This window comes from Ammospiza caudacuta, chromosome 2 (assembly GCF_027887145.1).
Source record: "Ammospiza caudacuta isolate bAmmCau1 chromosome 2, bAmmCau1.pri, whole genome shotgun sequence".
NCBI classification, from domain to species: Eukaryota; Metazoa; Chordata; class Aves; order Passeriformes; family Passerellidae; genus Ammospiza; species Ammospiza caudacuta.
Window position 1 is genome coordinate 26,805,076 of NC_080594.1, and position 26,580 is coordinate 26,831,655.

Sequence of the window (26,580 nt, forward strand, 5' to 3'; positions counted from 1 at the left end):
GACAATGATGGGAAACATCACACTTTGAACAAATGGTCCTAAATGGATATCCAGTGCAGTTGTTGGTCGACCAGAGCTGCTCCAGGGTGCTCATCTTCCTACAGTTTCTTGGCTGAACATGCTTATTCGTAATTCCTGCCTGTGGAGATAAAGCAGAAGGACGAAGGAGCTTCTCTGGTTGACTTTGTCTCAGCACTGAAGGCCTACTTTTTGAAGACAGATGGTCTCTTTGCCCACAGCTGATGACTATTGCAATTTTTTTTTAAAAAGAGCTAAAAGAGTAGCTCCAATGTTTGAATTCAAGAAAGGAGGGCTGTAATTAGCATAGTACTTGTCTGCATTAGGTCCAGACTGAACAATGTGAATGGACCCATGAGTCACATTTGAAATATAGGGAATTGTGTTTGCAGAACTTGCAAAGCTAGGATCACTCTTGAGTCTATCAGTCACTGTCTGTGGATCATTTTTTTCTAATTTTATGACGTGCTTAGGATTTTATGAACTACCTTTTTGTATGATGGACTGGTATTTTTATTAGTTAAGAGGCATTTATGATGCGTAAAATGACAGAATATTATATGGGGTTGCTTCTTCCAAAACTAGCAAGCAGTTTTGACATTTTGACCCTCTGCTGACTTTTAGCAGATAGCAAGGGCCCTGCAGATTCTACCCTTGGAAGCTGAATTGGTTACTTGGAATTTGGCTCTGTCCTTGTGCCTCCAATAGGTTCATACATCATGCAAGAGAACTTTTTCCTGTCCTAGGCCAAATGTCCAGGTTTCAGGAAAGGGCTGCCCCTTTCTCCATCAAAGAGTAGAGGCTATTTGAGACCTGTGGTGAGATCCCAAGATAGTTGCATGGTAGGAGGTCACTTCTTCACATTCAAATGTGTACAAGCCAATACATATCCAGCAAGTTTCCCAAGAGCAAGAAGCTGCTTGCACTGCAAGGAAACCGAGATGACTCTCTCTGTAACAGGAGCAGTTGCTGGAGTATGAGCACGCCAACAGCAGAGGTGGTGCTTTCTAATCCACATCTATGAAGAAGCCCTCCATCTTTATTTGTTCCTCTAGTCCCTATAATTGAGATAGGGTGACTAATTGTGGATTGTGAACACAATTCACAAACTGTGAAATATGCGAGATTTTATCTATATCATACTTGATTTCAGTCACTTTGTTCATGTTTATAGAAACACTAAACAAAACTCTTCAGGGAAGATTGATTGTATCTCTGTGTTAATTTTGTAATTTCCTAAATTGTGACAGAAGTAGATTGGGTGATCCAGCAGGGAAGCAGAAATGATAGCAGGCTCACTGGTCTGCAGACCACTGTGGTTCATAAAGCACCAGTTGGTGGGCTATGAAATAACGACAAAGGAAATGCGTCTTTGCCTGCTTTACAGCTTCAAGCAGACAGAAAAGTGGGAAGGAAATAGGCTCAGCTTTAGATGCTTATTTCTGATTTTAATTTGCTATAAATGAAACCCATTGTTGGCAGCATTGCACGGTACAATGTGGACCCTTTTCCTGTAAGCTCACAGGGTCTTTGACTTTTTAAGAGAGAGAGAAAGAACTGAGCAGCTCCAGTACAGCACACTGAAAGAAATAACAGTAGGAAATATCCTAGCCTCATTCTTTCTACATTGCAATTTATTCATGATTCATTTTTTAGCCATTCCAGAGAGCTGATGTTCATATGTCACCTCATTTGTGATGGAAAAAGTTGAATATTTCACATATGGGAGTTATTGCTATTCTAAACTTTTGTTCTTCCATTCTTGTTGAAAGAACAAGGAATATATCTTACTCCCAAAGAATGAATCTTCTGTCTTAGATAAAGTGCCTTCATAGCCACCTGTTTTTGCCTAATTTAAAATAATGTAATGAGTAAGTGACCATACCACACAGGGCCAGATAAGGTCACCCATGCTGCAGTCAGCTGCTTTCTACCTCAGACAAGAGATGCACAAGAGAGATAAAGAATCATGTAATTTTTCTTTGAATGAGAAAATACTTGCAATATCTGGCTTTCTTGCTTATTTGCAGAGCACCCTGCCATTCTGGAATGCCATTCCAGGAATGGGGGGCAAGGGCTGCTTCTGTGCAATCATTGATATGATCTTGGCAACTGCCCATTTGGCAGTAGAAAGTGCTGAAACACCCAGTTGCTATCTCTGGGACTGTATTCATGATAGCACTGCCTAAAGTTAGGCAGACTTCAGGGCCAGGGAACTTGCCTTGTATGATGACAGCCATAATGCAAAGCTCTGCAGCAGCATGAATCACCACACAGGGCAGCTGAGTCCCTTCTGTTGCTACCTCCTGCAGCACATCAGTTTAAAACACCCACTCAGAGCTTCCCATTTGTTGACCTGACATAAGAAATAAATAGCACTTGAGGTTTTCTTAAATTAACCCCTCCAAGTAATGACTGCTCATTTCTGTTTCTGCTAAGTGTAATGCCTATGATGTGCCTTGTGCTGGTCTTCTGAATGTTATTGCATCTGTAAAAGATTATAAATGTGTGGATTCTCTTCAATGACTGTAAAATGTATAATTGAAATATAAGAGAACTTTCAACCAGTTGCTCTAGTGTGTTCTTCCTAGGCCATAAATTGCTTTTTTAGTGTTTGCACCAGAAGTGGAACTGAAAAGTGTCTGTTCTTATTTCTTGAGTTAACCTTTTTATACATCAGTAAGAATCTTCTGTTGTTAATTTTTTGGACAAAAATGCAAAATGGTTTGTTTGTATGTAGGATTTCCCCCCCCCCCCCCTTATTTTGGAGACTTTTTTTTTTTTTCTTTATTTTATTTTTCTAAGAAAAAAGGTCATTTGGATAAATAACTAGAGAGTGGAAAAATGTGTGGAAATCACTAGCAGCCCTCTTCAATGATGTGACTCATTGTAGCTTGGCTGCCATATCTGTAAAATGTTTGGTTCTAATGCATTTGGAGCACCATGAGAGGAAAAGTCCTCTAGAAATCTTGTTTGGTTGATAAATGAAGGTACTGGTTGAGCTTTTTGCACTTCCCACATGTGAGAGTCACCTAAAATAAGTGGTCAGCATAGGAATGGAAATCTGTTTGGTCTCATATAGTAGGCTTAATTTGTGTCCTCCCATTCCCCCAGCTGATGCCCTTTGTAGTTCAGTGTTGCAGCCTTTCTGTCTCTTGCCCCTGTCTACATGTGCCAAGCACAGGTGACAGGACCTACTGGAGACCCAAGGGGCACTTGGAAAATGAGCTATGGGAAAACATTCCCTACTGCAGCAATGCAGACACTTTCTGACTGGGACTGGGGAACCTCAGGAGATGTTACCATAGAATCTTAAGAATGGAAGGGACCTTACAAGATCATCTCAACCACCCTGCCCCTGCCTTAGGCAAGGATACCTCCCAGTAGACCATGTTGCTCAAAGCCCCATCCAGCCTGGCCTTGAGTACTTCCAGTGTCCACAACTTCTCTGAACAACCTGTTCCATTGTCTCACCACCCTCACAGTAAAGAATTCTTCCTTGCATCCAATCTAAATCTACCCACTTTCAATTTAAATGTTTCCCTTTCTCCTGTCAATACAAGCCTTGGTCAAGTCTTTGTGTTTCTAATAAGAACACTTTAAGTATTGAAAACCTGCAGTAAGATCTCCCTGGAGCCTTCTCTCCAGGCTGAAGCCCCAGTTCTTTCAGCCTTTCCCCACATGAGAGGTGTTCCAACCCCATGATAATTTTTTGTGCCACTCTGGATCCACTCTAACAGCTCTGTATTTCTTGGGCTGGGGATCCCGTAGCTGGATGTTCCTCCTGGTGAGGTCACAGAATTCTCAGAATAACTAGGTTGGAAGGGACCTTAAAGATCATCAAGTCCAACCCATAGTTTTGACAGCTGTCTCAGGTGTATTCTCATCTAGTCAGCCTGTGCAGAGTCGGTCATGGGGAAAGAAGCATGAGAGGGGTGCACACCTCTGTGCACCATTTGGTTAATGCATTTGCTGCAAACGGAGACAAAGCTGGTTGTAACAGCTGCAGGTAAGTGCCAACAAAGCAGTGGGGTTAGAGCACAGGAAGAGTGGGAGCAAAATTTAGCCCAGCTGTAGCTGCTATTAATGTGGAGTCTGGTCAGTTTATGAAACGGGCCTCTATGACATGGCTGCCTGCAAAAGTAGGGGGCTCAGTGACCCAGAAGCTGCCTTCCACAACTCTTGGGCTCAGGTCAGACTGACCTTCCATTACCAAATCTCAATAACAGGTCCAGAGTCCTCCACAGCTTCTTGCCTGTCCCACTGAGCTGGATGTGCTTGCAAAAGAGCACATGGGGAAACAAAGCAGGACCTTTGACCCCTTGCTACCACTATATTAGCTCTGCATAAATGCCGGGGTCTCATATGAGCACCTACCTCAGCCTGAGAAAGAGCGGAAGCAGGACAGGTAAGAGCTGAACTCTGTTCTGGTGGCTTGGACTTTGTGACTGGTGTATCTAGCTCATAGACGAGTGGAGGTATCTTCTAATGTGCCCCATCTGCTACTGTGAACCGAAGTCTGAGCCCTGCTCACACTCCGTAGCCAGGAATGGTGCTGAAATAGAGGAGGGTGGGAGTACCTTCACCTGCTCTGAAGCTGAGTGATGGATGCTCCATAAGACATGGATGCTCCATAAGACATTCACAGGAGGGGCAGGCCCATGGTGGGAGTTGCAGAATTTCAGTGTTGGGAGATGCATTACCTTTTCCCAGGTGCCTTCACCACAGGGACTTCAGGTTCTAAAGCGGGTAAGAGCATCTGTTCATGCTCCTGGGAAGCAAATTTCTGCCTTTTATGTACACGGAGAAAAACTGGCTCAGGGATTAAAAATCAAGGAAGGGTAATAAAGGAGCAACTGTGCAAACATCTAGTGAACTGGGTGGTAGCTTTTGGAGGTAATCTGTGCAGAAGGAAATAAAAATGGATGGAAATCTCCTTACTGGGGGATAAGATGGAACACTGACTTGTAACCACCTGGTAAAGGATTTAGCAAAGCAGTCATATATAATAGACTTTCAGCCTATTTTGCCTTTGCAATTCCTATGTTCAACGTTTTATTCATGTTCCTCTGAGTGATGCAGCCCCCTAACTGGGGGCATAAATAAATTTTAATTTCTAAACAGCTTTGTAAATGCAGTGTGTTTGGAAACTTGTTTAGATGTAATGTCATATTTTCAGTGTGCCAAGTAGCAAATTCTGACTTTTTTAAAAGACAAAAATAAAGGAAGTCAGATGAAGCTAAATTTTGCATTCATTCCCTTTTGGGAATTTGTTCTACTTAGGCTACTGTCTGCTACATTAAACCCAGAGTGAAAAAGACAAGGGAACTTAGTTAACTACTTGGGATTTTCCTCAACTAAAGCAAGACAAAGTACTCACATCACTGGGTCACTAAGATGATCATTGTATGTGATGCACTAACTAGCACAATGTTCTTTAGAGCAATTTACCAAAACAAGTCAAACGAAGAAATCCCACAATATGAATTTTTCAGTTGTACTTGAGCATTTTGGAAACCTATTCTGACTTCTAGCACTTTTACTGGTTTGCTCAGTGCTGAAATGGGATTTTAGCTCTCATATAAAAGAACTAGCTTTAACTGCCCGTATTTTTTTGGGTTCTGAAAGTTATTATTGGGGATATTTGTGAATATACAAAGAAAAGATAACATTTTTATACTGCCTTTTCCTCACTTCTTCAGAGGAAATGCTCATGATCTTTCTGTTCTTGTCTTCGTTTGTTGGTTAGGTTTGTTGCAAAAATCTGGTGTTTAACCAACGTTTTATTTCTCTGAAAACAACCTAAACACTGTATGCTGATTCCTGCAGGTCTCTCTGTGTAGAGAGCAGAACTGGTACTCAAACCATGCTGCAATCCAGGGCACTGGTGATAGCTCTGATTCTGCTCCTTAGCACCACTCTCCCCGGTAAGTCTGAAAAGCTTTGCGGTTTATCTGAGACAAAGCTCTCAGCTCTACAGGTTCTCATGCATCATGAAGTAGGAATGAAGCCAAATAATTCAGTTGAAGACCATGAACACACAGTGCTTGGCAGTGTGGAACCAGTCAGTAGAGACCTGGCATGGAAACTGCCCATACTTGGTGCAAATACTCTGCCGTGGAAGGTCTATGACTTAGATACCCATGACTGGGTGAAGAGAGTGTGCTGAATGCTGTAGAGCAAATTCTGGGAGAGGTTCTGAATCTCAGAATTTCAAATCTCTTCCCCTGCAGCTGGGGGAAGATACCAGAGACACAAGAGACATGAGAAACCTCATGGGCCTTTACCTTTTTTCTCAGAAGTGCAGTCAAAGTCCATCTTTGAGAAAGACCGTCGTGAGTTGCTGGCCATCCCTGAGACTATTGCATCTTACTTCTATGAAGCTGTGAACAAGGTGTCCCCTAAAGTCAGCCAGTTCTTGTTGGATACTGTCCAGAGCCCAACAGTTATTGCGGCCAGGTATGGAAAGCTCTGTCCTAACATTCTCACAGCCATGTGTGAAAAGGGAGAGGGAGGTGTGGGAGAAAGAACAGCTATCTCTGTGGAGAGATCCAAGGGGAAATTAATCAGCAACCAAAGCCTGATGTACCAAGGGAGCGAGGTGCTGGAAGGGGGGGTGAGGTGATATGGTCCTGTGGTGAAAGCTCTTCCCAGGGAGGCACATTGCACGCAGTGTTCACAGGGATGGCAGGTACTGCTCTTTATCCACGGGTAGTGAGAGAGGAGGCTGCTGGCTGCTGGGCAATCAGCTCCTCTGGAAGGGTGCTGCAGTGCTGTGAGGGGCTGAGTACTCAGTGACAGACCTGGCTCTAGCTGTGCATGTGTCTTGCTCAGCGTAGGGGAATGAGTTTCCTCACAAAAGGAAGAACATATCACCCTAGAGACAGTTCCATGTAACTCATGGCACACAGGTACTGCCTATTCCTGTCTTCTGAGGAAAGCCCCTCTAGGACTGCCGGAGCTCTGCACTCCTGGTGACAGGCAGAGTGGTAGCTACAGCAGACGGGAATTACCCTCACATACTTGTGTGTCTTACCACATGCTCTGTTGTCTCCTGCAGACAGAGAATCGCCAAAGAAGCAACCAAAGTCAGTATAATGTTTGAACAGCTGATTGAAAAAATAAAGAACCTGTGGTACACAAGAGTCCTAGGCTATTAGCCAAATTAAGACAAGTCAGCGTTTCCTGATGTGAGCGTGTAACACCTTCCAGCGTCCTCTTTCCCCCGGCCCCCTCTACGGACCAAGATCAGTCAATAACACAGAATCGATGCTCCCCTTAGTGCCACTAGAGGGAACCCACCTTCAAAGACCAAAAGATGGAAGGCGTCTGCCGAAGGCATCTGCTGAAGCCTCCCCAGAAAAAAATCAAGCAGCTGGGCATGGGGAAGGCAATATAGAGATTCTTCTGTAGCCAAATCTTGAAAATTAATTCCTCCTGAATGGCTTGGTCATTGCCCCTCTAATAAAAAAAAATGTTGGTTGTTACACTTCCCTAAGTCTGTTGTTTGTATTGAGCATTATGGAATCTGACTCGCCTCGGCATCCCATTCTGCGGAGAATGTAGCTGTGATTCACAAGAAGTGTTTGCAGGCAATGCTAACAAACCCTGAGTGTTCAGGCACTTTTAACTAAGCTCAGATTTATCTTGGGTGGAGGAGGCACTACCTGAGCATCTCTTAGAGTAGCCACAACCGATTGTGCTCCTTGGTTAGGTGGGAAGCAAATAGGTGCACCTGTATCTCATGTCTGAAGATTTCAGATAATTTGGGAAAACAAATGCCAGTAAATTAAACTGTCCATCAACCTAAACTGGACTTTGGAAGTATATCTCATTGGTCAGAGAGGCTACTGAATGAGCTTTTCCAAAGGAGAAATGAATGGAAAATTTCTCACTATCTTGACCAGTTTATGAGAGGGGTCTATGCCTGGCACTGTGTGTGAAGACTTGGCAAGTCCTCGTCAGTCCTGTGTAACTGCATCGGCCCAGATGCCCACACTGCAGAGAGAAATCTATCTTCTTTCTCATTAAGCAAGCAGAAGCAAGTAGGCAATTTTTCTGAATCACAGCAGGAGACTGTGGCATAGGCTACAGCAAGCCAATTGTTTTGTTGTTTTGTTTTGTTTCTTTAATTATCAGTCAGATCAGCTATAAACTTGCCCTTAACCACTTGCCTGGAATAAAATCCCCTCATTTTCCATTTTCTTTGTCCCAGCAGCTCCTTTTTACCATGTGCAATCATAATGAAATCAGGGTCCCCATGCAGTGCAGCAAGTTCTTCCTTCTCTGATGGCTTCACCAGTTCTGCAGAGATGTTTTGCAGGTTTATTAATTGCTGCTTGTATTCCTTAGACAGTCTTTGCTTCTCCGGCCCAATGAACAAACATGTATTATGTAAATGGACGTGTATTTAGGAGGAGATTCAGAAAAGCAGACTGTTTTGCTGATAAGAATATTTACCACATGAAAAAGCCCGGTTGTTTAGCTCTTTTGCTACAGGGATGACTTCCTGCTTGTTTCCCATGTGTCTGTTCAATCTTTTCTCTTTTTTTTCTCCCTAAATATAACACTTAAAAGGAGAAGCCCTGCAACTTAAATCCTCTCTTGTCCCAAGGAATAATTCAGCATTCTGAATTTTCTCAGAATAGAGCTTGTTCTTCTGTCATTTCAAAAGCACTTCTTTCTGACAGAGTGAAAGTTATGAGTATATGAAAAAGCCTGAATATTCTCTTAAGAATTTGGTGTCCTGGAAATGGGCATTTCAGCCTTTTCAATCTACTTGTATGCACTGCCAAAAAGAGTAGGAAAAAGTTTGGAAAGTATAGGGTCCTCATGTAGCATTTTGAGCCTGTTGTGCGACTTCACCAATGCAACCCAGTGATATTTCTGTATTGCATCACAGAAATGCTGGAGCAGCACAGTAGCTGGTATGAATTCTGTGCTAAAACATTAAAAAGTTGACATTTTGTTAAGTGCACCTTATCTTTTTGCTTCTTTGCAATATGACCTCCATAAAATCCACGCCAGATGAATCCGAAAGAGCAGTTTGATGTCTGATTTTAGCAGATGGGCAAACAGAATCAGGCTGCAGATCTCTGTGTTGGTTTGCACTCAATCTCCTCACCATGTAGTTAGTTATCTATGCATTTTTATGCTTGAAAAAAACAAGTCGAAAACCTTCCAGGTCGTTAATCTCTTGTACAATCTACAACGTGGGGAAACTTATAAAGAGCAAAGTAGACAACCTTCCACTGCCACTTCTACCCCTGATGTTGCCAGCATCCTTTAAGACAGAAAATAGCAGCTGAGACAGCATTCAGGCTGGGATTGGGTAGAGGAAAAAAAGATTTTTAGCCCAAAAAGGACCCTGGGGCAAATTCATGGGACATGTAATGAGTGGGCCATTTTATATCTCAATGTTAAACTATTTAATATCTACTCTCAATTCTCAATTGGAATAAACAGATGAATCTGTAATTTCTTTTTAAAATATGTACAGAAATCACTTCCCAAGTGATGTCTGTTGCAGAGTTCACTGAGTGCTTCAAGATTCTTGGAGAGGATTTGTGAGTGAAGCATTCATTTCAGTGAGATTCATGTCATAGAAACTTTCTTGTTGAGTAATTATCATTCACTTTGCAGATTTGGAAAAGCTTGTGGTGTAACTGGTTCAACTGAGTCAATTAGCATGAAATCTTAAGAAATGTCAGATTTCTGTTGTTTCTGAGATGGGGGAATAACCCCTTGCGTGTTCACGATTTCTGCAAAAAACACCCTTTCTTGAAAAATATTTTTTATGGTGAGTACTTTACACCATTTTCAGTGGCTCGGATTGTTGATGGCATTTACACTTCCCAGCTCCCCTCCCCTCTTTAGCGCTTGGAAAAATCACTAATTAATGCTAAGGGAACGCAGGCCTCGGGCTCTGTGCTGCTTTGAGCAGTGGTTGCTGCCCTTATCGACGAACAGCCCAAGTCCTTCGGCGGCAAAAATGTCCAGCGCAGGATGTTTGAGAAGGCAAGGACTGGAAAAAATGTTGTAAAATATTTGAGACCTCCGGCTGGTACTCACACGCAGACATTCCATCTCAGTACCGCAGTTTTTGTCCCCTCGTGAGGGCCCTGCGGCCAGGCACAGCAAGGGGAAGGAGCAGGCCGCGATGCTGGACGCGCACTAAGGCGCAGAGCTGGCATCGTTCTGACGGCTCTGCCCTTCCCCACGGGCTGTTGGCAAAGAGGCTTTCCCAGGTTTTAAACATGAACGCCAAAATCACAAACGGGGAGCCGTGTGTGCATGGGTGCGTGAAGTCAGTAAGGACAGAGGGGCACAGGGCTGCGGCGGGGGGCACAGGGCTGCGGCGGGGGGCACAAGGCTGCGGAGGGCGGCACAGGGCTGCGGAGGGGGCACAGGGCTGCGGCGGGGGGCACAGGGATGCGGCGGGGGGCACAGGGCTGCAGCGAGGGCACAAGGCTGCGGAGGGCGGCACAGGGATGCGGCGGGGGGCACAGGGATGCGGCGGGGGGCACAGGGATGCGGCAGCACAGGGCTGCGGAGGGAGCACAGGGATGCGGAGGGCGGCACAGGGATGCGGCGGGGGGCACAGGGCTGCGGAGGGCGGCACAGGGATGCGGCAGCACAGGGCTGCGGAGGGGGCACAGGGCTGCGGGGGGCGGCACAGGGATGCGGCGGGCTCGGCGGGCAGCGGAGCCTTGCGTGCCGGCCGGGACCGCTCAGCGCCGCCGCTCTCGCTCCCCGCCGGCCGCAGCGCGGGCGCTGACTCAGAGCGGCACCGCCGCTTCGCACGCGATGCGCCCGCGGCCCCGCACGGCACGCTCGGGGGGCGGGAGCTGCCCGGGAGAACATGGAGCGCCCAGCCCGGCAGGGGATGCTCGGGGAGGCGGGAGTCGGGCAGGAGTGGCTGGAGGAAGGGAGGAGCAGTTTTACAGCCGTAATTCCACTCTTTGGTGAGGCTGGACAGGTAAATTCCCCCCTGCTGGCCGCCTGAGCCCGTGGAATGGGAAGTGTGTTTCGGCATGGGCCGGGCTGGGGCTGACGGGCTGCAGCTGGGCCGGCGTTGGGTGGGGAGGGTTTGGATGTTGTTTCTGTAATGCACAGAAAGTTTTTCTCATGTGTTTGCTCGCTTACCTGCGTGCTCAACCGAGAGGTGGGGGCTCCTTTCATCTGGGTGTGTAGTGACCGGGCTGTGCTTTGCAGACGCAGTTTTTTGTGGGGGAGAAAGGGTGTGCCGGGCTAGATGATCCCGTGTTGCAGATTTGGGGCGATATGCGATTAGGCCACTTGTCAAAGTGTTTATTTGTGAAATGTTTCTTAAAGTGTTTTTGAATCTGCTATTAAAAAACCTAGAAAATTGCAGTATAAGTACAAGCTAACTGTTTTGACAGCAGTTGTGTTAAAACTGCTTTATTAAAGTTTCCCAGTGCCGTGACACGGTGGTGTTCAGATCTGCACCACAGCATCAGGTACACCCCGTGCCTCGTGGGAGAAGCATTAACCTGCCCACTGCCATACAGGAGTGTATCTGGAAATGGTTTAAAGAACATTTGCTATCGACCCTGATATGCACTGATTCCTGAAGATCTTAACAGAATAAATATTTACAAGTACAACTGCTGTACATGTCAGTGAAGAGCGCAGATCATTTATATTCATCTTTATACTCACAGCTGCCTATCTTCAGGTTTACAGTAGCATCCTTGTTAAATGGATTCAGATGTTGGTTTTGCGGCTATTTTATTCTCAGTTCGCTTGAGAGAAAAAAACTTCAGATGTGAGGGAAAATGTGTGAGTGACCCAGTGTTTGAAAACAAGTAGATTAAGTTCCCTGCTTAGAAAAAATACTTCAAGACAGTTATTTTTTCCTGATTGTAACATTTTCTCTTCTTTCCAAAGGCTTCCTTGTCTCTTGCATTTCTCAGGGGTGCCTGATGTTAAAAGTCCTGCCAGTGAAGGATTGCTCTCTTTGGAGTGGAGCACAGATCCTCCCAGATAACCTTCCCTTCAGCAGCGGCTTCCCAATGCTGTGCTCAGATGGGCTTTGATACTTGGAGGGCCAACGTGTAAAACAGCCAACGTGGCTGTGTGACCTGCAGGAGTAATCTGTTCTCAGCTGTGGTCAATTAAATCCAAAGCTGTGTTGTTTTGTTGGTTTTGGATTTGTTTGTTTTCTTTTTTTTTTTTTTTTTTTTTTTTTTTTAAGGAAGGAAACCCACATAAATCAAACCTTTTTAATGGCCACTGGCTGTTTTGTCCTTAGTTTAATTCTGCCTTTTGTCAGTTAAACTGCCACTAAGGCTGTTGGCTAATTCAGCCTTTCAGGTTGCCCATATTTCTGAGCAGCTTTGCTCAGCATGAAAATGGGAAGTTTCCTATTTCTTCTTTTTTGGTGACAAAAATAGTTGGAGCTACATACAATTATTTTAGCAATCTAAGTAACTAATTAAGCCTTTTCTGGTCAGGAGAAGGCTTGTGGTTTTTAGATTTCAAATGAGCTTTTATTATTCTAATAATTAGGTTGAATTGATAGAAATCCTATTTTGTAAAAATAACTGGTAGATTTTGCTAGAGGGAGAAAATGATAATTTTATTTGGAATTACCCATTTTTCCAAATAGTACTTTGATACCCCAGAAAACTAAAATCTATTATATAAAATTAACATATGTATACATGACACGTAATACTTAACTATTTATTGAGAAGCAATGCTTCATCCAAAACAGTCATTAATCTGATTAACTGTGTTTCTAAAACGTTCTTTGTTCATATAAACTCCATTCTTCTTCTTTGGACTTCTTAATAGCAGTTAGGTTTAAAAATTTTCCACTTCAATTGTAAGCTCCTTTTGCTCCATCATATATTATTGAGGAGGGTTCACTGTGGGGATGAAGGAGTGAGGAAAAGAAATATTTCTCTGTTGAACTGACTCCCCATAGGTCAATAATTTTTGCCAGCTCATGTGCAGTGTTAGAAATATGGTGCAGGCAATTGTCATCTGTAAACCTAGAGAAAAATTCTTGTATCAAAAGACAAAACACAAGAACAGTAGGCACTGTTAGAAGTTTTTTGGGCAGCTCATTGGCAGCTATCCACCAGAGAGGGCTGGCAGGTAATGCAGACATTGCAGACTCTTGTCATAACACATAACATCAAAATATGGAGCACGAATGCAGAAAGTACTTCAGTTTTTGACATGCATTTCCCCCCACAGAGTACCAGGGTTTATGACTGACTCCCCTGATGAAGCAAATCTCAGACCTGACTTAAATAACTGAGTAAATAAAAAACCTGGTTTTGAAGCACCTAAATTTGTATGTGACAGCATGGCTGTTCCCTGAGTGGACTTACTAATAGGTGGTTTTACCCTCAAAACTCTTCAGCTTTCCTTTTAAAGGAATGTTTGTTTCCCTTCCAGTGTGTGTAAGGAAAGTGTGTGGTTAAAGGGTAAACCTACAAGCTAAAATCCAAGTAACAGGAACCTCTGAATAGATTTGGCATGGCATCTCATGATTTTCAGTGAATTTGGTGAGTTCTGAGGATAAAGAACAGCTACCTACCCTTATGGGTTTTGACAGATATGTGTGAAAAATAATCTGTTAAATGTGTGCTCTTAGTGAACCAGATGATTGCCTGCAGTCTTCTTCAGCTGTGCTGGTAATGGCACTCGTTAGAGCATGAGTCAGAACACAGGCTTGCATTTTTCAGATAAAAAGGAAGATGCACATCGCTATTTGTGCTCTCTGTGAACATGAGACACTCTATGTCAAAGCCCAGTAGTTACCCTGCAGCTGTTAGCAGACACTTCAGCTGCTGTGTTGTTATCCCACACTTTATCCTGTCCTTACAGCCACGGGAGAAGAGCAGGGAGCAGAGGTGCCTAAAGCAGAGAACACAGATGCCCAAATCACCGTGACCTTGTCCTATGCTTCATCCAAGTTGCTTGAAGGCACTGTAAGGAAGGTGCAGCCTGCAGCATCAGGAAACCCAGTCCAGCAGCACAGCTGGGAGCACTATTTGGGTGGCTCCTCTCTCTATGTGAGGCCACAGAACTACGAATTTCATGGGTCTTCACAGCTTTTGGAGATGAATCATTAGCATGAATTCTAGGAGACAAATCAATCCAGTTGGGTTCACTACTGGGTAGGTAGTTTGTGAGTTAGGCTTTTAGTCTTCTCAGCCAGCCAAACCCCAGCTTTCTTGAAGTTAGTCATATAAAATTCCAGTTAATTTTCAACAAAACCAGCAGTTTCCATACTGCCAGTAATTACTTATTTGGACAACAGTGGAAATAAGGACTTATAAGCATCACCAGTCTATTTGCACAAGTACTTAAAAATTAGAAGAGTAGGAGAGTTACCTCTAAGGAGAAGGTAAGGTTGAAATTAAGGTTGAATCAGCAGGGGTTTCAGACATTTTTAATAGCTTCAGGAAGGTCACAGCCTCTTGAGTGGCTGTGCAAAAGTGTGTGTCAGGGCACCATCAATGTGGTTGCCAAAACACGACTCCTGGAAGCTAGGGGATTATAAGGGTTACTCAAGGTTTATTCTCTTCTCTTCTCTTCTCTTCTCTTCTCTTCTCTTCTCTTCTCTTCTCTTCTCTTCTCTTCTCTTCTCTTCTCTTCTCTTCTCTTCTCTTGTCTAGCTCTAGATTTTTCCAAAGCCTTCTTCTCTCTTCTGGTGAGGCATCTGAAAAAGTTTTTAAATTACTTGGTTGTGTTCCTAAGTGGTCAGAAGTACCATGTTCTCTGATCAGAGTTCATAATCTCTGACACCCTATCTAGAGCTGAGGTTTTGGGCACACCACTGCACTTCTCAGTGCATTTGTTGCCCTCTTTGCTTCTCAGTACCTCTCCATCCATAGTGTACTGGCTGGTTACGAGGAGAGCAGCAGTTTATGTATGTATATATGTCTCTTGAAAGCTGCCAAGCTTTTACTCTTACTTGCACCACCTTTTAGGTGGCATGATGGTACCCATGGTGGGTAACTCCCACAGGTTCAAACACAGGCAAAAGCAAATACACACCTGCCTGTATTCTCTCTTTTTTTTAATCTTCCTTTTTTTTTATAATGGCTTGCATGTTTTCTCTGTGTGAGACATGGGTAGAAGTTTCTGTGGCTGCCAGAAACTTCTGAGGAGTGGGTGACAGGGGAAATGGTGGTTGTGGTCAAGCACTTGTTCAGGCAGCGCACAGAGGGAAGTCACATGAGTGGTCAAGTCAGGTGCACGGTACCATATATGGCAAACATTTGTGCTGTATTTAATTATACATGGTGTTTCTCAGTGCAAAAGCTGCTCTTTGCATTTCAAGTCTGACTTTTTGGACATTTTGGGTAGCAGTTTTAAAGCTAGACTGAAAATTTTGATGGATTTTAACCACTGACCAGGTTTCATTCTCTGAGCAGATGCCACACAGTTTCACAGTCTGGTTTTCTTTGCCTCAAATTGAGGGGTTAAAGAAAGGGCATTCTTTGAGAAACAGCTGGTCTTTTATATTCATATTAACTAGTTTTATCTATGGAGAAAGAAAGAGGGCATCAGATTCCGGGATTGCACAGTAAAAGACAGAGGGTTGCTTGTTTGGCTTTTTTCTTCAGAATTGACTATTAACTTTTGGATGCATCCAGTTATTTCCTGATATTATTGAATCCACTTTGCTTTTGAAGGATCTGCTTTTTAGAAAGTGAGTAGTCACCTTTTCTCAATATCAATGCTAATACAAATGAAAGCCTCTGAATTTATCTTGTGGGAAGCATTTTCTTTGACATAGGATTCTCACCTTACCTTCCCTGTGACCTCCTCTAGTCCCCAGAGCAGCTAAATTTAGTCCAAATTTCAAGAGAAACATTTGCATTTTCTTTTTTGAGGGTCTGGTGCTGAATTGCCGCTTGTAAAATCCCATGTACTCTAGAAAATGTGAGAAGTAAACAGCAGAGGATGTATATTTACTGATTAGATTTAGTGGGAGATTCTGACTAAGAATGTGGTCTCTTACTAATAATGAAACTGTTTTGAAGTTTGAAAATATGTATTTTGGTCACAATGCATTATTTAGATGATTGATATTGATCATGTTGGCTCTCAAAACCAAAGCGGCCTCAGTTTCCAAAGCTGCTGCAATCTGTTACAGAAAGATAAATGAGGTGAATTGGGAAAAAAATCCCTACACTTTAACTCATATGTAAAAAAAATTATGAACACAAACAGCCTCGATTTGGGCAGCAATTTTTTACCAACCCAGAGGTGGAAGAATGCCTTTCTTCTTGAAGGCTGTTGGTTTTTAATCCACTTGCTTTCTCATCTCCCATATTTTGCATTCTTTTAGTTCATTATGAGCTCAAGTCTTAACTGCCCAGATGCATGGGGCCAAAACCCCTCTGTCATTTAGTGAGACTGGGCTATTCCAGACCCTCCTGTCCCTTGCAGCAAGACTGCAGCAGTGTACTGAGCACCTGCACCTGCAAACCGAGCAGCTGCTTGGCTTGTTATTGAGAGCTAGAGTTCACTAATTGCAGGCTTTGTGGTACAGTATTAAATGTTAGATGAAATGCCATGGGCCCTTTCTGGTTTTCTAGGGGCTCCCAGCCACCTCTGTGTGTGACATTTGGTAGCATTGTAATTACTTCTGAGGCCATTTAACTCACTGCCAGTTTCCATCTGTTGTGGATTTAGGTAGCTCTTTCTTTGTTCCTGTTCATGAGCTTATCCCTTTCTCTGACAATATGCAGAATGCTAGCATATTTGGTAAACAGCCTGAGGTGATGGATTTTCCATTGCAGGATTGTGGGTGTCTGCTTTCTGTTCTTCACTTGCTGCTTAACTCGGTGAAGCCTTTTAATCCAGAGAAGAATCATAGAATCATTTTGATTGGGAAGGACCTTTAAGAGCATTGAGTCCGTGTGTTTCAGTTAGACGTTTTGGGACACGCAATGATTTGTGCTCAAATCAGTTTGCAAATCTACTCACAAGTTCCTGCTGACCTCAAGAATAGAAGTGATCCTGCAGGGATAACAAATTAGTATTCCAGTAGTAATAGTAACAGTCTATCTGTTAGAAGTATGTGTAAGTGTCCCCACCCATGAGCTGACATCTCTTTGTACAATATAACCTGCAAGCACCTGAGGAGAAAACCTCAACCTTCCTTTGTCAACGACCTTACTGTCCCTGTGTAGCAGTTGACAAATATATCATTGCAACATCATTACAAAGTCAGGAAATATTCTTTTTGTAGTCCACCCTGTTAGAAACCTGAGGCACAGACAGGCTGTGAGGGCTTTTCCTCCCACCAGTCTAAAGGAGCCAGGACAAGAAGCTGCAGATGAAATCTGGATGCATCTAAGTCAGTGGAAGTTTTCCTCTTGGCTTCCAAGAACCAATCTTCACTGCACTATTTGTGGAGGGTGAGTCCACACAGTGCCTACACCACTTTTCTTGTTTTGCAGGCTGCAAGTTTGCCCTGCTTATTCTGGGTCTGAGGCTATTCTCTGTGTGACTTTCTCCTCAGTACTCTGCAACTCGAAGTTCCATTTAGCTGTGGAGCAGTTGTGGGTGTTAGCACATCTGCTGCTGAAATAAGGTTGCAAAAATTCTTTGCTTATTTAAGCAAGCATCAGGTCTGGGTATAATTTTTCTTTGTGTTGAGATGAAATACTTTATTTCTGAAAATTCCTGATTCATTCAAGCCAAAATGGAGATCAAGAGACGTATCTAACAGGCTCCTGATTTATATCAAGAAGAAAAGGCGCTTCAGCTTCGATTGTGCACACCTCAAGAAAGTGCACCAACCTCTAGACTGGAGGTGGTACTGGTGGTGTAGTTGTTTTCATTAAAAACCTCAAAAGGTCTTGATTTAATTCTAAGGCAATATAAAAGTATCTCTGAAATAATGAAAAGGGTTGTGGGATGGGCAGATGAATGTTTTCATCCCGACTCACTGACAGATTTTCTAGTAATGCTTTGCTACTTCTTCATGACAATGGAAGCAGAAGTTAGATTACAAAAAGCCAAACCATATTTATTAGCTGCAGTCATACTGAATTTATTTTAAAATAATAAATGTTGTGGGGGAAAAAAAGCCCAATCTAAATTGCTTGCCAATGTCTTTTGCAAGTGTCATATCAGAATTACACTATTTCCATTTTACATAGCAAACCAATTTACTGTTATTCCATTCTTTTAACATTGATAAAATAGGCATCCTGTTACATTATTCAAGTCTACCACATTAAACACTTTCAATCACAATAATTTTGGTATCATTCTAAGATATGTAAATGCCAACAAACAAATAATAAGTGTTAATATGGAATAGTAAAAGTTCCTGAGGTAAAGCTGTTCAAGTATAGGCTTTCTTTTCTTTAAAAAAAAAAAAATTGAAAATAATATTTACCATGTCATGAAAGTGCCAAATGACCTGCGGTTCACAAGAAAATAAATCACACTTACTTGGGTGAAAGACTGAAAGAAACTGGCAAGTTGCCTCTTATATATTTTAATTCTTTGCTCATGTGGAGCATTTGCTGTGGCATTTATACATGATTCTCCTCAAGCCTGACAATATTTATCAAGTATATTTGTTATTTTCCAGAAAGTAAATCTTTAGGCATGAGATCTTGGTGGAGCTCCTCAGTAATTTTTCCAATTTGATCTGGTGTTTTGAAGTATCAAAAAAAAAAAAAAAAAAAAAAAAAGAAAGAAAGGAACCAGCAGCTCTAACTAGAATTATTTAAAGTCTTGTGGATTGGACATATTCCAAAGTATTGTAGTGCTTTCAGTGAGGATTGAGGAAATAATGAACAAGTCTGACTTACTGGTTTTTTCTATAATAAAAATTGTATCTTAGTTGAAAGGCAAATCTTAGGCTTACTTTTCTAAAAAAAGAAGAGTCTCTTGTTGTACACTTTATTTGCAGTTTCTGAAAGTCACTGCAAATAAATTTGAAACCTTATAACTTTAAAATTGGAAGTGACACTGGCCTCATTCTCAAACAGTGGCAGGTCTAGGAAGAGTTGATGCCCTTCATGCAGCTGTAAGCCCGAAAAAGGAGTTTGGCAGTTAGGTGGGGGTGGGAGGGAAAGTCTGTCATGTGGAGGAAAAAAAACAAAATCTTTTAGAAGAGGTAGTGAGGGAGGAAACAAACACATGCAGTGAAGGGAGGGGAGAGCAAAAAGCTTGTGTGTCTCAATGATACCCTTGTTTTAGTATCCCACTGTGTGCCAGAGAGCACTCCGCCACCAGCAATTGCTGAAAGACACTTCTGCCTCCCCCGAGGCTGCAGAGCCAGCTCTCCACCTGCTCTGCTAGCCAGTGCTCCAGTGTGGAACTGGCTGGGGAGCTGGGCAGGATGTGCAGATGTGCAGGTTTCCAGGTTTGCGCTGCCCTTGCGCGAGGTCTGCTCTTGTTTCTCTGCAGACATTAAACAGCTCAACTGTTCAACAAGGTTCAATGCAAAATGCAAATACCAGGATTTATTTGTAACACTCAGAAGAGTCATTCCCATTTACAGTCATTTAGAAAATACAAAGGTGTGAGAAGCCATAGTGAATGTACACATGCTGCAGTTACATCAGAGGGATGGCACATCCGTTGTCCAGTCTCCAGGGTTTTTTTCCTTTACTGTCCAGACAGTTTTTTCACGAGCTGTGTTAGCTGACATAGCTGTCTTCCCTTTGAAGCCTTTAAGCAGGTTTGCATGTGTGTAAACTTTCACTCTAGAACTCACTCCTTAATAGAAGGCAGTGACTCTTTAGTTCTAACCCAAGAAATCAGAAATTGTGTTGGGTCCTCAAAAAAGTCTTAAAAAGCACAAGTGTGCTTTTGTTGGTCTTGTTTTCTTTAAGAGAAAGGTTAAGTGTAAGGTTTTGCTTGTCTCCTGGTCTCTCTGCCTTCAAGTTCTGTTTTTTTCTGAAATCCAAGGGGTTAAGCACTTTCATTATTACTATTAAAACTAAAGATTTAATGCTGTAATAAGAAGCTGAGACTTAAAATGCACAAAACTCGAGTTACGAGAACTGGCAAAACACAAATTCATTAAAATATTTGATTTTTAAGTTCAAAAAACCTCCAAAAACCCAAAATTGATCAGATTGGTTTGAGGACATCGCGCACTACTTGTGGGCAAACTAGGAACAAAAAAGAAACACCGGGGTTGCTTTTGTTGCACAGAATAAAAACCTGTATATGCATAAGTTCAAAGCTTGTCTTGGAGAGGCCCTGACTGAATCATATGGTTCTTTTCTGTAGTTTGTAGCACTTGTACTGGGGTTCCAGCATAAGCATTTGCACCTATTCCTTGGTATGAAGGTTTCACATTCACACCATGCATTGTCACAGCAATCCTTGTGAAGTAATTCTGTGGTTAAGGTTTCCATCTACCTGCATTTAAAAGGAAGCAACATCCCTCCCACCTGAAGCACTGGTTGCATTACACTTGCACCTGTCTCTGTTGCTTGTTTCTCCTTTTCTTTTCCTGCTACCTTTGGGGGAAGAAGTCCCTTCCTCCGCAGTCCCAGCCCGCAGTCAGAGGGACACAGAGCGCTTCCTCTTCCTGGCAGCGTACTCCCCTGCCACAAAATTGGATAGGGAATGGCTCAGGTGGCTGTCCAGGGTATCAGAGCTGTTGCTGCTCATTTTCACCCATGGGCACAGGCACTGGAGCATGGCTCTGCGGATGTAGTTGTCAAAGAAAAAATAAATGAAAGGGTTGGCACAGCTATTGGCAAAAGCAAAAGGGCTGCTCACCTTCATGCCCAGGTGGACAACCGTGCCAGAAAAACAGTCGGGCTGGTTTAGGAGTCGCAAAAGGATGGCCATAAGCTTGAAAAGGTTGTAAGGGACCCAGGAGACAACAAAAGCTGCCACTACAATGAAGACAATCTTGATGGATTTTCTCAGTTTCTTATCACGTTTCCCAGCCTTCTGATAGTGCACACAGAGTCTCTTGGTGATGGAGCAGTAAAAGGTTAAGATACTAAACAGTGGGAAGAAGAAGGCCAGGATTAAAAGCGTCAGTGACATGATCTGTTTGACTTCTGTCACGTCTTTGTCTGTACAGTAAGTCTTTCCATACTGCGTCTTCAGTTCTCTGGACAAAAGGGTTGGCACGCCTAAGCAGCAGGATAATACCCAGACAGAGATGCAGAGTGCTCCGAAATAGGATCTTGTCCTGATCCGTCGTGCGACAGAGGGGTTCATGATAGCCAGGTACCGGTCAGCGCTCATGCAGGTGAGGAGCAGGATGCTGCAGTACATGTTGACTGAGATGACATAGGAACTAGCTTTGCAGAGGAAAGATCCTACCCTCCAGCTCTCACCCGACACCTCCATGTCCACCCACAAAGGCAGTGTGATGAGGAAGATGAAGTCAGATGTAGCGAGGTTGATGATAAAGATGTCAATCAGCCTCCGGACCCGCCGCTTGAAGATCAAGGATGCTATCAGGATTGAGTTGCCAACAATGCCCACCAGGAACACAGCACTATAAAGGACAGGCAGGAAAGTAGACAAGTGTTGCAGGTGCTGGTACTGGCACTGGTCATCGTAGTAGTAGTCATAGTTGAAGGTGACGGTAGGCATGGATGACAGCGAGGTGAGTTCCATTTCTGGCCCAGCTGTCCTCATCCTCTCTCTGAAGGAGGCTCTGAGCCTCCCCTACCGATCCCTTCCAGATCTTTAAAAATATTATATCAGTGAGCAGGTAGGAGGGGGAGAGCTGGGAGGAGGAGAAAAGCGGTTTTTGTGGGGAGATAATTTGTATGCTTTTAACCAACTGCAGAGGCGATGAACGAGCAATGAGAGTATCTGATGAGTCAAAACCCTGCCTTCAGAATAAATGCATTGTGGCTTTTTTAAAAATCAGGTATAGCTTTACTGATTCTGTCTTCCTTTTGCATTTTTCAGCTTCAGGTTTTGCTTTTCTTTCAGGTGGAGGAAAGGTATTTTTTGAGATTCTGAACTTTTTGGTTTTTAGGAAAGTATATTGGTAGTTTGAAGAAATTTGAGATTGTACCAGCTTATAAGAAACCCAAGAACAGTGAATTCAGGTGCCCCAACCTTTATCTATATTCAAAACATTTTGTATAAATTGCTTGTCAGGGCAAGTCTGACTTTCCTGAGGCTTGGAGGTTTTTACTTTATTTGACTCTTTATGATTGTTGCTTTCTGTTTGAAAGCAATTCACTCATATGAATATATATAGGGAAAAACATTTAAAACTCCTATATCCATTCTGCCCTGTAGCTGGTTGTTCTTTATCAGTCCCAGGTTCTTGGCTGCCCTGCCAGTGCCCCCTCCTGCCCTGCAGCCCTGCCAATTCCCCTATGCCTGGACTTTCCACACCCAACTTAAGGAATGTATTAAAAACTTTGAAAATAATGTTCCAAATCGTTGTATATTCTTATATATATATTGCATATTGAAACTTGATGCTCCCATCCCCCACACAGGCTTTCTCATCAGCCACAGTCCCGGACTCTAGAGCAGTGGTTTGTTCCTTCTCCTTCTGGCTGCACAGCCTGCGTGACTCCTGAGCTGTTCTCATAAACAGCACTCACTTGTCTTACCGAGCTCTGATTTCCTTCATCTTTCATGTGCAGTATCAGTATTGCTCCAGCTGTGACTTACCTTACAGACAGCCCTTTCAGCGTCTCATAAATCAAACAGAAATTCTCATTTTTAAAACTACTGAATTCATTACACCTTTGTCAGTGCATACTAATTTGAAAATTCACTATTGGTCTTCATCATCCCTCCTCTCTTCTAAAAATAAACTCATTTTCTCCTTCCTCTCCCTTCCACCAGTACATTCACAGACCAGGCAGGCCTCCAGGGTTCTCAAGGCTTTGAAGAAATCGCCTCCTGCTGCGTGCTCCATCCCTGGGCAGACAGATTGCATCAGTTTGTGTCTCCACATGCAAAAAACAATTCCAAATTGCGTGCACAGCGAGCTAGTCCCTCCAGAGCGCTCTGGATGCACTCAGATTCACTCTCCCAGTGCTCAGGTTATACCTCCCTGTGCAGCAGGTTCCTGGTAGACTTCCAGGCACCCGGAAAAGCAGAAGCTGCTGAAAAACGACTGGCTGCTGGATGGAAGAGAATTTAGGTGCGCACTGGCTCATGTGATATGTTGATATCTAATAAGTACTCACTGAGACACAACTGCCTTCCTAACTGTAGAGCACTAGTGGACTCCAGCTGACTAATTTCATGGAATGTGTAAGCATTAAGTTAGTGAGTGTAATTCAGCCATCACAAACTCTGAAAAAGGCTCAAGGTGTATAAAAACACCCCAGCTAAGACTATTTGTATGTCACAGAAGTAAATGTGAACACTTAATGAATAACAGGCTAAAAATCATCTTCCTGCTATGTCAAAGTGTGTTGTAAGCATTCACCCTAAAAATCATTGTATTCTCTTCTAAGCAAGAGGCAGTGACTCTGTTCAGAGTAAAAAAAACTCCATAGATTTGTAAAAGGCCTTGTTGTTATTCTAGAAGTAACCTCCTGCACCTGATTGCCTGAAATACAATTCTTATTTTTAGTGAAATGTAAAAGTCTCTTCTGTGGTGATTACAGTGAGTAGGTACTGTTGCTGCAAGTCTTTTTCTTTATGAGAGACTTGTCAGTGGTCAGTTACAGAATGGATTTGTGTGCCAGCTTATTTCTTCCCTGGCAAAGCTGCGAGAAGGAAGCACAGAACCAAACTCCTAAAATTCTAAAAATCAGGTTGCATTGAGGACATTGCAATTTGCATGCAAGTGACATCAAGTGTAAACCTGCAAGAAAACACAGGCTAAAAATCATCCTCTCACCATCTGAAAAGTACAAAGAGTTTTCAGCCAAGACTTGTGTAAAAGTGACCAAGTAGCTTACACTTTACAAAAAACAATGGTTGATGAGTTCAGTGCAGAGGTGAATTTTGTGTGATCTTTGCTTATTGCTGCTCCAAGGAATGTGTTTTAGTTTTGGTTTGTTTTTTTTTTTTTTTTTTTCCAAGAAGCACTGGGAAATAGAGGCATTCTCTTTCTATTAGTACTAGGGCAGGAGACCAGCTGAACCCTACAGTCAATTCTACACTTGTTCTGCCTCTCTTGCAAAGGTGGATCTCCGTCTTGTTTTACTCTGCAGTTAGAATATAACAGCTTACATGCTTTAGAAGTCAGACACAAACTTCTCTTCCCTCCATTGCACACTACTTTATACTCCTTGAAATTCACTCCTTCCCTCTCTATCTCATTGCAAACAAAAAAATTAATAACTTAAAAAAGCTTAAAGGCATCATAAAGATACTTTTATATATGTGTATTCCTGTGTTTGTTTCTTACTTTGTTGTCTCCCTTTCGATTAATAGCCTTACTCACTAAAATAAAAAATTAAATAGTAAACCTTTTCCAACAGGGACCAACTCTTCTGTACTGAATTTGCTGTGTATTTCTTGAATGCTCTAAGCAGACGTAGGGATGTCACTGCATGTTGCCATATTCCACATGTGACACTTCCTTTTCTGGGCAGAAGAGTTGTGAAGATAATCTAAAGCATTCTTATGAATAATAAAGTGATGTGTAATTATCTGAGTGGAGCAGCAGCAGGCATATTTGTCCGTAGTCTGGGGTGTTTTTATGTGATAGGGATTCACTTAGGGCATCATGTAGGGTCTTACTCTCCCCACATCTCTTTTTCCTGCGACAGAGCCAAGCTATCAAAAATACTGAGTACATGGAAATTCCTCTCCTAACACACCTGTATAGATATTCCAGAAAGTTCAGGAGGACAGACTCCATCCTCTCCTCATCCTACTCCAGTATTCCCACAGCATTTTCCTCCTCCCAGGATTCACCAGATACATGTAAACACTTTCCTCCCCCGAAAATTCTCTGCTGAAGCAATCAGCTACTGGTTTGGCTCAGGTGTATGTTCTTCAATCTGAGATACCCATCTTGTCCAGCCCTTGATGCAGATATGAAAAAAAAAAAAAAAATGAAGCTTCTGGGTTCTGAGTACTTTTGAACCTGAGAACCAACTTAACTTTTGTAACCAGACATTCAGAGCAGGTATTGATGGTGGCCCTGCATTTGGCCAGATCTGCCTTTGGCTCTGTGTTTCTCTGACAGTTCTGCCTCTCTCAAATGCACCTGTGAGATCTGCCAGGTCAGAGTTTGCATCATTCCTCAAATCTTCCTCATAGGAATGCGGAGGTATTTCCAACAGCAGCAAGGGAAAAGTCTTTGTTCATGGTTCTGCACTGCCTGTGATACATGTATTGTGGTAGGAAGTCATATAATTTGTGGGGAAAATATCTTCACAGGAAGTAGGCAGTGTTGCTGATTTTCTTTTTTATATACACCACCCCCCCTTAGAAATTTCTGCAGTTGAAGCATTTCAGGTAGCAAGGTGTGGATTTGGTTTATTTGGTTGTTTATTTTTTGTTCTTTTGTTGCTGTTGTTGTTTTACACCCTCTGTTTTACTGATAATTTAAATGTCATTTTATTCCAGCTTGTACATGGACTTTTATATAAGCACAGTCATCTAGATAAAATAAGCTGCATATCTGTAAATTATTAATAGTGATAAATGCTGAGAAGGACAGAGGTTCATTTGGCTGTAAAATAAAGTGTAGTTGTTTCTGAATGATTTTACTTAAAAACCATGTAAGAAACAGACTTAATTAAAAAAAGAAAAAATCAAAAAGCCTACACTAAATTGGCTGAAACTGTCCTATTATGCTATGACTAGTTAAAGGCATGCTCAGAGGCAACCACATGAAGGCTAACCAATGGAAGTTTCATCCCTCAACAAATAGGAAAGGGTGGAACCTATTTAGGTAAAATTGTGGCCACTGAGGGCAATGCATCAGGATAGACTGAAATAGTTTTGCGCTGAGAGCAGCAGTCTAGAAAATGCAGTGCAGGAATAAAATATTTTTGTACACTTATTTTTTAGATATTAATTATTGTTTCTTGCCATTTATCTCATCCTTTTTAAATTTATTTTTTGTTGTTTTATAATGTACATTATATATTGGTGTGGTAGTACATGTGTATACTTAAAAAAATATTTACATTATTAGGAGTGCCTGCTCAAAAAGATTTTACTGACAAGGTACATGACAAAAAGACGTGGAGACCACTGACATAGAGGATGAGTATCATTATAATGCCCCAGTGCTATTCATGGTATTTGGGAGAAGTACATCTAGAAGGCTTTTTGTCTGTGAAAATTATCCTACTGTGTCCTGTGCCACAAAAAGAAAAATAAAGAAGGCAGAAATAAAACCAGGCAAACTGCATAGAGAGCTCTGAGGGGAATCAGAGGATTTTCTGCTCACTCAGGCTGTGTAAAATGCTCATAGACGGTACCTAAAACTAAAACTGACCTTTCTATTATTGCCAAAAGAATATTTCTTGTGGGAGGTGGCATCTTGTAAGTTGACTCATAGTTTTGGAAAAAACAGGCAGAGACTTTTGAATGCCTTTTCAGATCTGAATCAATAACCCCTGGTGTGAATATGATATATGAAGAGGGTTTTGTTCTTTTTTCATCCTATGTCAGCTT

At 42.5% G+C, this 26,580-nt stretch overlaps 2 protein-coding genes across 2 annotated transcripts; one reads left to right on the forward strand and one right to left on the reverse strand.

The window, feature by feature from the left end:
- The first annotated feature begins 5,767 nt into the window (after window positions 1-5,767).
- On the forward strand, window positions 5,768-7,472 carry LOC131554833 (apovitellenin-1-like). The gene is made up of 3 exons (XM_058800427.1): window positions 5,768-5,945; window positions 6,318-6,477; window positions 7,079-7,472. The coding sequence occupies exons 1-3, from the start codon at window positions 5,885-5,887 to the stop codon at window positions 7,176-7,178; spliced, it is 321 nt and encodes a 106-aa protein (XP_058656410.1). The 5' UTR covers window positions 5,768-5,884; the 3' UTR covers window positions 7,179-7,472.
- A 13,078-nt stretch (window positions 7,473-20,550) lies between these two features.
- GPR15 (G protein-coupled receptor 15) lies at window positions 20,551-21,651 on the reverse strand. Its single transcript, XM_058800221.1, has one exon. The coding sequence runs from the start codon at window positions 21,649-21,651 to the stop codon at window positions 20,551-20,553; it is 1,101 nt and encodes a 366-aa protein (XP_058656204.1).
- Window positions 21,652-26,580: the final 4,929 nt, after the last annotated feature.

Bases quoted from the DNA above. Each gene is read 5' to 3' on its own strand.
- LOC131554833 (XM_058800427.1), top strand. From the start codon at position 5,885: ATGCTGCAATCCAGGGCACTGGTGATAGCTCTGATTCTGCTCCTTAGC. The intron at 5,946-6,317 runs GTAAGTCTGAAA...CTTTTTTCTCAG, and splicing joins CCTTAGCACCACTCTCCCCG to AAGTGCAGTCAAAGTCCATC. The intron at 6,478-7,078 runs GTATGGAAAGCT...TGTCTCCTGCAG, and splicing joins CCAACAGTTATTGCGGCCAG to ACAGAGAATCGCCAAAGAAG.
- GPR15 (XM_058800221.1), bottom strand. From the start codon at position 21,651: ATGAGGACAGCTGGGCCAGAAATGGAACTCACCTCGCTGTCATCCATG.